At 38.8% G+C, this 12,072-nt stretch overlaps 1 protein-coding gene across 6 annotated transcripts in view; it reads left to right on the top strand.

The window, feature by feature from the left end:
• Positions 1-11,870, top strand: part of SEMA3C (semaphorin 3C) — a 171,970-nt gene extending 160,100 nt beyond the window's left edge. For all 6 annotated transcript variants that reach the window (XM_059712155.1, XM_059712151.1, XM_059712149.1 and 3 more), the window contains 2 exons: positions 396-526; positions 8,036-11,870. In XM_059712155.1, the coding sequence (XP_059568138.1) occupies positions 396-526; positions 8,036-8,449 (545 nt within the window). In that variant the 3' untranslated portion in view covers positions 8,450-11,870. The remainder of the gene's footprint in view (positions 1-395; positions 527-8,035) is intronic.
• The last annotated feature ends 202 nt before the right edge of the window (positions 11,871-12,072 follow it).

The following is a 12,072-nucleotide window of genomic DNA, read 5'->3' as shown; positions in this document are numbered from 1 at the left end:
GGATACATTTCCTCATAACTTACAGGCTCAGTTTGCTCAGCTGTTAAAAGCTGAGAGAACCTAAATCACAAGGATGTTGTCATAATAAATGCTCAAGGTGGTATTAAGTGCATTCCTGTTGTTGTTACGCCTCTACTATTTGGTGTAAAGTGATTCTTGAATAAATATTGATTTCCTTATGTCTTTCCTTCCCTTTGGACTAAATAAAACAAGTGAACCATGTACAGTATAATAGTCTGCTTGTTAAGTGATTAAGACTGATTCTGGGGGCTGCCATAATTGATCTAAATTTTATAGAAAACTAGACATTCAAATAGGAGAATATACTCTAAATTCCATTGTTTCTCTCTCTCTCTCTCTCTCTCTCTCTCTCTCCATTTATTTTTGCTTCCCAGCATATAGAAATGCAGCTGAAATTGTTCAGTATGGAGTCAAAAATAACACCACTTTCCTTGAGTGTGCCCCCAAGTCTCCGCAGGCATCTATCAAGTGGTTGTTACAGAAAGACAAAGACAGGAGGAAAGAGGTGAGTGAGAGCACAGCAGCCATCAATCAGGGCTTTGCAAAGAGCATTAAATCACCACCCCTCACTGAGGTGCAGATCAAAGGAAAAGCATCTGAACATCCTTTTATGTCTGTGGGATGACAAGTGCCACCTTCTGTAACCTCCTTTGTCCGTGGGGTTGATGGATTCATTAGAAATCCTCTCTGCCTGCTCACCTCAACAACATGGTGACGGAAACGAGAGCTCGGGCACTCAGACAGGGGTAGTGATGTGAGGAAGCGTTTGTAAAAGAAACAAGATGTGGCAAATCCAGAAGCCAAGCTCTCACACAACAGCACCTTTGTGCGATGCACAAGATAAAAGGGGCTTTAAAAGAAAAGTTCAGTTCTCCTCAGCAAAAATCACCCTGAAGTATAACCTTTACGGTAAAGAACATTTTTCTGCTGTGTGGTCATCTGTTTCCACTGCTTTATTATTCATAACTCTCGGGGTTTGGTTAGGTAATATATGGAATCATTGTTTAAAGGCCTTTATTTAGTGATTTGGGGGGGAAACTAGATTTTCAAATAAAAGAACACTTACATTAACTTTTTGCTGATTGGAAAGAGCTGTTTTAAAGGAAAACATAAAATGGCATAGGGTGAAATATTATAAATAATGAATTTCATAATGTTAATGTCATGCTGTCCTGACAAATGACAGAAAAAAAAGAGGAAAAATATATATGTATACCTAAAGCCTCAGAGTAGTCTAAAATGTAATGCTGTTTTCAGTACATCATGAAATGTGATAGAGAGAAGGGGGGAAGGGAGCTTACTACATTTATGTGAGTTCTATGTGGGCAGTTTTGGTCCTACATGTAAGTTAATTAGGGCTGTGTAAAATGGATACGTCCCAAGCTATAGAATCTAGATACTGCATCAGACTTACTAAAATAGATGTTGGCTCCATTTGAGAAAATGCTTTCCAACTCTCAGACCTGCCTATCCAGAAATGCTATGAGCTGTTTAGGAAATTGTGTGTACCGTGCCACTGGAATATTAAAACACAGGATGATGACCACTTGCATGAGAAGGGACTTCTCTCTCTGGAGAAAGATGTGCTAGGTGGACTTCAGGGCCCCTTCTTGCCCCAGAATTCAAGGATATTAAAAAAATTTAAAGATATTTTATTAATTTAAAAAAATGTTTATTGGATATCTGTTTTCTTAGCTACAAAATCTATCCTCAAAGAAGTCTTGGTGGAAGCTGGGGGGGGGGGGGGGGAAGAAGTCTTGGATTTCTACAGTCTAATTGACTTTAAGTTCTTTGGAATGGATATACTATCTAATAATAGACAAACATGGTAATTGACCGTACCTTTGCTATGCCTCCCATTGGCTAATCAGCAAGATATGCAAATTAACGGCCAACAAAGATGGCGGTTAATTTGCATATGTAGGCACGAAGCAGCGGAGCGAAGACTGAAGGCTGCTCTGGCCGGAGCGAAGGCCTGGGTGCCAGGTGCCGGAGGAAAACCGGTGCTGGCAGCCAGGGGAAGGGAAGGCCTATTGCACGAATCTTTTCATGCACCAGGCCTCTAGTAGATTATAATAATAACTGCCTTGCAAAGTAACCTGGGCTAGAAGTCATAATGTGTGATGATGAACATCAGATAGGAATGATGTTCTTGGGCTACATATTGACACAAAGTCTGTCTGTATGTATGTTAATAAGAAACCTAAAGTTCAAACAGGGATTATCTAATAAGAATAAAATGTTTTCCTTTTATTCAGTAAGAAGTTACACAAAATAATATACAGTATAAGTAAATATAATTTTTATTATTTAAAATCAAAGTAAATGAACATACACAGCATTGAATACATTTATTAATACAGTAATTAATAAATGAATTTTAAAATGGAATATGTTATTAATTAAAGCTCTAGTGATAATTCTATTGTTCTATTTCAAAATGTTCAATAATGTGGAGACTCAAAATGTTAATTAATGTCTTAATTTTTTAATAAAAAACATAAGAATGCTATAATCTACACTAATAAAAGAGAAAAATGGTAATTGGCATACGGCGATACCCTTTTCATTGGCTAATCAGGGCTATATGCAAATTAACTGCCAACTAAGATTGGCAGTTAACTGCCAACAAGATGGTGGTTAATTTGCATATGTAGGCACAATGCAGGGAGGCGAAAGGGAAAGCAGGAAGAAGCCCCCTGCCACTGACAGTGATTGGGAACCCAGGGGGGAGCTAAGAGCTGGGGGGCAGGGCAAAGGCAGCCCTGGGGCCGCCTTTGCCCTGCCCCCCAGCCATGATCGGAGAATCAGGCGCCTTTGCCGCCCTGGCCAGTGATAGCAGGAAGTAGGGGTGGAGCCAGCGATGGGAGCTGGGCACGGTCAAAGCTGGCAGTCCCAGGAGCTAGGGGTCCCTTGCCTGGGCCTAAATTGAAGCCCACGATCACGGGGCCGCTGCAGCTGCGGGTCCCCGCTGCCCAGGCCGGACGCCTCGGCCAGAGGCATCCTGCAGGGGCAGGGGCGGAGCCCGTGCGATCGCGGTGCCCCCCACTGCCACTGCAGGTCCCTGCTGCCCGGGCCGGATGCCTAGGCCAGAGGATTCAGGCCTGGGCAAGGGGCCGATCCTGCGATTGGAGGGTGATGGGGGTCAACGCCTGAGGGCTCCCAGTATGTGAGAGGGGGCAGGCTGGGCTGAGGGACACTCCCCCCCCGCCCCCCCCCCCCCCCCCCACACACACACACACACACACCCAGTGCACGAATTTCGTGCACCGGGCCCCTAGTTTAAGATTATAAAAGTATTAACTCTAATATAATTATAAAAATCTAGTCTGTGCTGAATTTAGTCAGAGCTCAAGTCCACTGATTCTTTCCCCCCCCCCCCCCAGGGTTTTTCTTTTTTTTTTTTTTTTAAATTAAATCTTTATTGTTCAGATTATTACATTTGTTCCTCTTTTTTTTTCCCCCCATATCTCCCCTCCTCCCAGTTCCCGCCCCACCCTCCGCCCTCACTCCCCACCCACTGTCCTCATCCATAGGTGCACGATTTTTGTCCAGTCTCTTCCCACATCTCCCACACCCCTTTCCCCCCCAAGAATAGTCAGTCCATTCCCTATGTCCCTGATTCTATTATAATCAACAGTTCATTCTGTTCATCAGATTATTAATTCACTTGATTCTTAGATTCACTTGTTGATAGATGCATATTTGTTGTTCATAATTTGTATCTTTACCTTTTTCTTCCTCTTCCTCTTCTTAAAGGATACCTTTCAGCATTTCATATAATCCTGGTTTGGTGGTGATGAACTCCTTTAGCTTTTCCTTATCTGTGAAGCTCTTTATCTGACCTTCAATTCTGAATGATAGCTTTGCTGGATAAAGTAACCTTGGTTGTAGGTTCTTGGTATTCATCACTTTGAATATTTCTTGCCACTCCCTTCTGGCCTGCAAAGTTTCTGTTGAGAAATCAGCTGACAGTCGTATGGGTATTCCCTTGTAGGTAACTGAGTTTCTTTCTCTTGCTGTTTTTAAGATTCTCTCTTTATCTTTTGCTCTTGGCATTTTAATGATGATGTGTCTTGGTGTGGTCCTCTTTGGATTCCTTTTGTTTGGGGTTCTCCGCGCTTCTTGGACCTGTAAGTCCATTTCTTTCACCAGGTGGGGGAAGTTTTCTGTCATTATTTCTTCAAATAGGTTTTCAATATCTTGCTCTCTCTCATCTTCTGGCACCCCTATAATTCTGATGTTGGTACGCTTGAAGCTGTCCCAGAGGCTCCTTACACTATCCTCGCATTTTTGGATTCTTTTTTCATTTTGCTTTTCCGGTTGGATGTTTTTTGCTTCCTCGCAGTTCAAATCATTGACTTGATTCTTGCGCTCCTCTGGTCTGCTGTCGGGCGTCTGTATAATATTCGTTATTTCAGTCCGTGTATGCTTAATTTCTCGTTGGTTCCCCAATATAAGATCGAGGGTCTTATTAGTTTTCGTGTAGATCTCATTAAGTTTATCGACAGCTTCTAAACAGTTCTTGAGAGACCTTAAAAGTGTGGTTCTGAACTCTATATCTTCCATTGACAATTTTGTCCTGTTTCTTTGTCTCCGCATTTTGTTATGCTTCCTTGGTGTACCCCCTAGTGGTCTTTGTTCGAAGTCTTATAGTTAAATCTTGATTGTTGTAGCTAATTCCAGGGCGGGTTTGACCTCCAGGCCAAGTGGCTATGAGAATCAGCTGTGTCAGCAGTGAGAGAACTTCTGTCCTCTAGGGAGGTGCTAATCTAGCCTTTGCCTGAGGCTATCCGGCAAATGCCTCTGTGCAGGGCTTGGGCGGGGCGGGTCGCACAGGATCAACAGGGTGGGCCGAAGAGAGCAGTTATGGCGGCTCTCAGTCCTGTCCCCAGGGGCTCTGCCTCTCTGAGTCCCAGCACCCGCTGCAAAGCTCGGAGAGAAAGCTGCACTCGCTCTGACCGAAGCCAGACAGTCCCGCTTCTCCCGTTTGAGTCTGGGTCCCTAAAGACTCGCCCGGATCTGGTGCTCAGAGTCTGTGACTCCCTCCCGATTGAAAACAACAACCGCGCCCTCCGCCGCCAGCCCGCTCCGCGCACTCCGCACCTCAGAATTTGACTTCAGCACTGCGCCTCCTCTGAGTGTCCGTGTGCGTTTCTCTTTCCTCCTAGTTGTAGGACTTCCACTCAGCCAGCCTTCCTGTGGTTCTGGGTGATGTCCGTTCCGTGTTTTAGTTTCACTTTTGAAGTAGTTGTTCAAAGCAGCAAACTCCGGCGTTAACCTATGCCGCCATCTTGGTTCTCCAAGTCCACTGATTCTTAATTTAGTTGAATGTACTATTAATATTTTATTAAATTTATCTTAATTCTTCCTTATTAGTTTAGGCAAATATACACTATTTCTCATATCAATAATATATAAATATTGAACTTTTTAAAAAAGTAAGCTAAATGGTAAAAACTAGTGGCGAAAAATATAGTTTTAGAGAATGATATAAAGTGAAAAATACAAGTCTTCCTCCCTTTCACTTTAATACTTATTCCCATTTCCCAGAGCATAAGGCTACCAAACTGATATATTTAATCATTATATATTCCTCCAAATATTATCTATAAGTTTTCTAAACCCCCCACTATTTAATATTTCTCTATATATAAAAGCCAGCAACTGGAACGCCATAACGACGAGAATGACCAGTTGCTATGAGGCCCACTGCAGCCAGCAAACTGGCCCAATCAGGGGGTGGGGCCAGCTGGCCAACCTCTTGCAGCCCCTTCCCCCAGCTGGCTCCACCCCTCTATAGGCCCCCACCACCCCGATTGGCCCATGGCTCCACCCCCCAGCTAGCTCTGCCCCCAATCAACCCCCCCCCCACTCCGATCAGGGGCAGGGCCGGTTGGCCAACCACCCATGGCCCCTCCTGATGGCCAATCCCACCGCCAATCGGGCGGGGCCTGCCGGCCAATCACCTGTGGTTCCTCCCCCCTGCCGACCCGTCCCTGATCGGGTCCCAATCAGGGCAGGTCAGCCAGCCAACCTCCTGCCGACTCCTCCTCCCAATAGGCCCTACCCCAATCCACCCCAATTGGGGCTGGGCTGGCTGGACCCCACCATGCATGAATTCGTGCACTGGGCCTCTAGTCAGTATATATGAAGCTACTTCATTTTTCTTGGTTGCATAGTTTTCCATTATATAAACGTACCTTAAGTATTTTAAAGCTATCATTTGGTCAGGTTTTCTTTTCTTGTGTTTCCTCTTAACAAAAACATTATGCAAATAAAAATATGCATACTTGTAAGAGTATATCTCCTAACAAATCCTTGGAAATGAAATTTCTGCACCAAGTATGCATGTTATATAGGTACACGTTATATAGATATTATCAAATTGACCTCCAAAAATTTCCCCAATTTTGCACAAAAAGGAAAGGCTTTCTCTTCTTTCATTTCTGAATGTATTTACGCATTATCTAAACTATTTCTGATGCACATTTAAACTTCAAAATTGAACATCAAATTTTTGCTTTTATACATTCTAGTCTTTACTTCCTCCTGCTCTCTCTTATCTAGTTCTGTTCCATTTGTCTATGTTTCAATATTATACTATTTTGTGTGGGCAACTTCTTATCTAAAAGAACCTTTCTTTGATTTGGATTCTGTTAAAATATGTATTTATATAGAAATGTACCATTTAGAAAAACATTTCACATGCATTCCTTTATGTTATTTTGTGTCAAATTTCTTTTTGCCTCGGTGAGAAGGTATTCCAGAGTATATAGGGCAAGGAAATCCTTAGCACTTAGGTTTAATCTGCTCATTGGGAATACCACAGCTGGAACTGTAGGGAAGGTGGGCTTCCAGCACTTAGCTGATGTCTAGCAAATGACAGTCTGTTTTTTGTGTTGTTGCTTTTTCCGTATAAGCCTATAAAATAATTATATATTATTAACCTCATAGCTTTTTATTTCTTTTCTTTGGAAAGTAAAACCACTTACAAATCTTATGCGACAATGGCATTACAGCTTATTTTTAGTGATTCTTTAGTGTGAGATAATTGGCAAAAGCCTTTGATAATGTTCAAAACTGCTTCTGCTTATATAATTTTTAGTTAGAAGAATATTTAGCCGAAACCGGTTTGGCTCAGTGGATAGAGCGTCGGCCTGCGGACTGAGGGGTCCCGGGTTCGATTCCGGTTAAGGGCATGTACCTGGGTTGTGGGCACTTCCCCAGTGGGGGATGTGCAGGAGGCAGCTGATCGATGTTTCTCTCTCATCGATGTTTCTGACTCTCTATCTCTCTCTCTTCCTCTCTGTAAAAAATCAATAAAATATATTTTAAAAAAAAAAAAAGAAGAAGAATATTTATTCTCTCATTCAAAAGGGTACAATTCATCCCTTTAATTGTTGCTTCATGTTTTTACTAAGTTGTTTTTTTTCTACAATAAAAGGTGAGAACTCCAGGATGAAAGAGATATTTTAAATTATGTGTGAATTTCATTTGCTGTATATGTTGACTGTGAGTCATACTCCAAAAGCAACCAAAATTCTGGGCTTATCTGTGGAGAAACTACTATCCAAAAGGAATTTACTTTATGCTGTTTTTGGCAATATGAGTGATAACTTCACTCTCTCTTTTAAAATCTGTGTCCACTAAGAAGGAAATTAGTTAGTATTCCATACTTTTTTTTAATATATTTTATTGATTTTTTACAGAGAGGAAGGGAGAGAGATAGAGAGTTAGAAACATTGATGAGAGAGAAACATCAATCAGCTGCCTCTTGCACACCCCCTACTGGGGATGTGCCCGCAACCAAGGTACATGCCCTTGACCAGAATTGAACCTGGGACCCTTCAGTCCACAGACCGACGCTCTATCCACTGAGCCAAACCGGTTAGGGCAGTATTCCATACTTTTGCCAAATTTGTTAAAATCAACAGTATTCTGTATATGTTGCCCATATATTTTTAGAAGATACAGAGTTGGGTTTTTCAGAACTGTGATGTCTCTCTTGTAGGTCAAGCTGAATGAACGCATCATAGCCACTTCACAAGGACTCCTCATCCGCTCCATTCAGGATTCTGACCAAGGACTGTATCACTGCATTGCCACAGAAAACAGCTTCAAGCAGACCATCGCCAAGATCAACTTTAAAGTTCTAAATTCTGATATGGTAGCTGTTGTAACAGACAAATGGTCCCCGTGGACCTGGGCTAGCTCCGTGAGGGCTCTGTCTTTCCACCCGAAGGACCTCATGGGGGCATTCAGCCACTCAGAGATGCAGATGATTAACCAGTACTGCAAAGACACTCGGCAGCAACATCAACACGCAGAAGAATCCCAAAAGATGAGAGGGGATTATGGCAAGTTAAAGGCGCTCATCAACAGCCGGAAAAGTAGAAACAGGAGGAATCAGTTGCCAGAGTCATAATGTTTTCTTACATGGGGCGTAGGCTCCCCATAGTCTTCAATGGTATGTCTGTCTTCAGTAATCAAATGTTGAACAAAGAATCTTGTTCTTGCCCACGGGAAATTCCTGAGAAAGGTGATTACACACTCCTAAAGTGAATGTTACATGAACTGAAACACGCATGCATTTTCTTGTATGATAGTGACTAGTGCTAGACATGTCATGATCCTCATGGTGCATATAAATATTTAAATTAACCTAGATTTTATTTATATCTTTATTTACCTTTTCTTCAAATTAAGATGGTGGTTATAAAACTAGAATTCTTACATCCCTGCATTGAACGAGGGCCATAACCCTGTGGTCTTCCTTCCTTGTTTTAAGGATCTCTAAGGTCACTGATTTTGCATATGAAAACAAATACCAAAGTCACAACTTTTATATGGTCAGAGTCATATAAATGCATAGAGTAGTTGTCAAAGACTAGAAAAAAGACAAGGAAGAGGGCACCTGAAAGTTATATAAAATAAAAGTACTTCATGAAGAGATAATGAGTTTATATGCTCCCAGTGAACTATGTTGCTGGTTACTTTGAGCTTTGTAAAAATTGTCAGTTGCTAAGATCTGTCACTGACTTGTTGCCTTGTTTCCAGTAGATAAAATGAATGGCCCTCATGACAAACAGCTTTGATTGGAGTTATGTCAGTGAAGCATTTATGTTTATATTCTTATGCTATCATTTTCCAAACAAAAGCACTTTTTTTTTGGAAATCCTTTAAGTTATTCTAGACTCAGAGACTATAACCTAATCCTGTTTAATAGATTGAGTTTGTTCTAATTTTTTAGTCTGTGTGACAAATTAGACAATATAAGAATAAAACTATTTTGAAATATCAAATTTGTATATGAGGGTTAAAACCATCAAAATGGAATAATGAGAAAAAACAAAGTAGAAAATGCAATTTTATTAGCAAAATTTTATTAAAATATTACTACTCTTTAACTTTAATAATTAATTCCATTATTGTCTCATATTTTGTTTGTTTACCAACCTCAGATATAAAATTTATTTTTAAGTCATCAGTTAATTTTTAATGATCTTTTGTGAAGAGGTGTTCATTTTGTGGACAAATGAAAAAAAATCTAGTCTGAACAAAAATAGATATAACTTTCTTTTTAAAGAATGTTCGTTCATTATGTTCACTGGTACATAAATACAAATGTGAGTTTTGTGATGAATAAAATAATTATCTTCTAGTTGTATGCTTGAATCATTTTATTAGATAATTTAATGTGAATTTTTATTCCAAATAACAATTAGATGAAAATTTCTTCATACTTTCATATTTCTTTTAAAGTCACAAATTTGTTCTTTCATTTTATTTGCCTTTAAAGATAATTTCCAGGTACAAACAGAAATTGCATGATATACCTAATCAAAAAATTTTTACTTGTAGTTAACCATCTATGAAGAATGAATCAAGGTAAATATGTCACCTTTTTAAGCACTACAATATAAAGTTTTAAGAACTGAAAATCATTGTGAAAGTGAATGTAGTCACTGATCTTAATCTAAGAATATGATCATCTAAGTGGTGGTAAATTATGTTATAAGAAGAGGCCTCAATAGGGCAAAAATAGCTGTTGAACACAACATAACAATGTTTATTTTTAAATAAAAAGGTATTAATTAAAAACTATTGTTGCAAATATGTATAATTCTAAAGTAGTCCCTAAAGCAAATTATACAAATCATGTGCCTGCTTAAAGGAGATAAACAAACCTCTTTATTTCTCCTCAACGTGCACAAATAGAAAAGTGTGTAATGCCAAGACCATCTTCTGTGTTTATGGTCAAGCTATTCTATGTACAGAGTTGAAAGTACAATCGTTTCAGAGTCAAAAGACAGGGGAAACCACACAGGACCTCTTGCTTCATATAAATGATAAGGGTGTTTAATTTTGTAATGTTATTTGTGCTATTTAATACATTTTACTTTAACATTATTAAATTGTATATACTTTTATTACTTTTAAAATTATAGAAATCCTTGTTGAACAGAACTGCCAAATGTAAAGAAAATTTTCTTTTTAAAAAATATTGTTAATGTATACTGAATGTTGGTGGTAGATTGGCTTTATTTTGTGTAGATTGACAATTTGAAGACAATATGTTTTCCATTTGTATTATATATAACATTTCCTAGAAAAGCACTTTTTTCAAAGTGTAGGTTTGTGAATAGATTTTAGCATGATGAAACTGTCGTTGCAGTGAATGTTCACTCTGTGTAAGAAAATAAGATCAATGTAGTTAGTAAATTAATATTTAATTGGATGTTGAATAAAGCATTTGCCTGGCAAAATTTAGATTTTGAGATTTCTTCTATTTCTGAGCGTGCAATCTATAGCAAGGAAAGTGGAGACAAAGGTTATGACAGAAATTAAAAGTGATCCCAACAAATCTTTCAATCTGAGGATTCTGTACTACTCCCCAGTTGCCTCTGTATCTCCCTTGCTTATATTTCAACTTAACCTTAATTTTAAATAATTTTATTATATCCTGTATAATTATAATGCATTTCTAGAGCTTTATATTTCCTACCTATGTGAAGAACAATTTTGAGAAAAAGATGACAGTTTCCTATATCTATTCTTCTAGCTGAAGTCGAGAAACTGCGCATCTTTGTTTAAGTCTAGACAAGGAAATAAGCAGACTAAGTAAAACTGTTTTCTTAACAAGAGGCATTGAGAACTTTATGGAATTTTATACATGATGACAAAGCTGTGGAAGACGGTTGTGGAAAAAAAATTTTATTCTTTTTCTTAATTTATAACACCAACCTTTTATTCAATAACCTCATTCCACAAGAATACAATCCCTTCTGCAAAATCAAAACCAATTACAACAAATTCCATATATGTGCTATTTGGTGAACTTAATTGCCAATGAATTGTTTTTCCTAAGGGGCCTCTGGTAGAGATTTCAATTTTCATGGTTTCATCATAAGGTTACTTTCATATAGCACAAATATTGAGAATTGGAAGGACTAGCTCCAAGATTAAAAAAAAAAAAATGCCATCTTCACTCTACTGACTAATGTATTTGTCTGTTCACCTCATAAAACAATGCTTTCCACTCGGTTTGAATTGTGTATTTCTCAGGGCTATTATGTTGCCATGCTTGAGTGTTACTTACATAAAATGCTATTAAAGAATGACATTATAACAAACACATTAAAATTGTTTATTCTATGTTAGGTTACCCCTCAACCCCCAAGAACAAAAGCAGGGTGAATTCTCTTTCCTAAGTATGTTCCTGTCCTCCGAATTATTTATATAAAAAAATGCCATCCAAACATTTTATGAGATCAAACACATTATAATTTCTGCATGACAAAATGGATATATGATGGAATCATCAAAATAAATGTCATCCTATTGTTTCTCTGGCTATTTTTTTTTTTGTATACATTTACGGATGATCCTTGGCCCATGAATGGTACAATGAGATGGAAGGAATTTATCTGTTTAGGTCCTTTTAAAATGTTACATATACAATTCTATATAGGAAAAAAAAAGCTATAACTTGTTTTTTATTTTACTGATTTGTGTTTGTGCGTGGGGAGGGGGGGGCGTTATAATCAT

The sequence above is a fragment of the Myotis daubentonii genome, chromosome 10 (genome assembly GCF_963259705.1).
Source record: "Myotis daubentonii chromosome 10, mMyoDau2.1, whole genome shotgun sequence".
Taxonomy (NCBI): Eukaryota; Metazoa; Chordata; class Mammalia; order Chiroptera; family Vespertilionidae; genus Myotis; species Myotis daubentonii.
The sequence above is the reverse complement of the archived record's forward strand: the minus strand, read 5'-3'. Positions and strand labels throughout refer to the sequence as shown.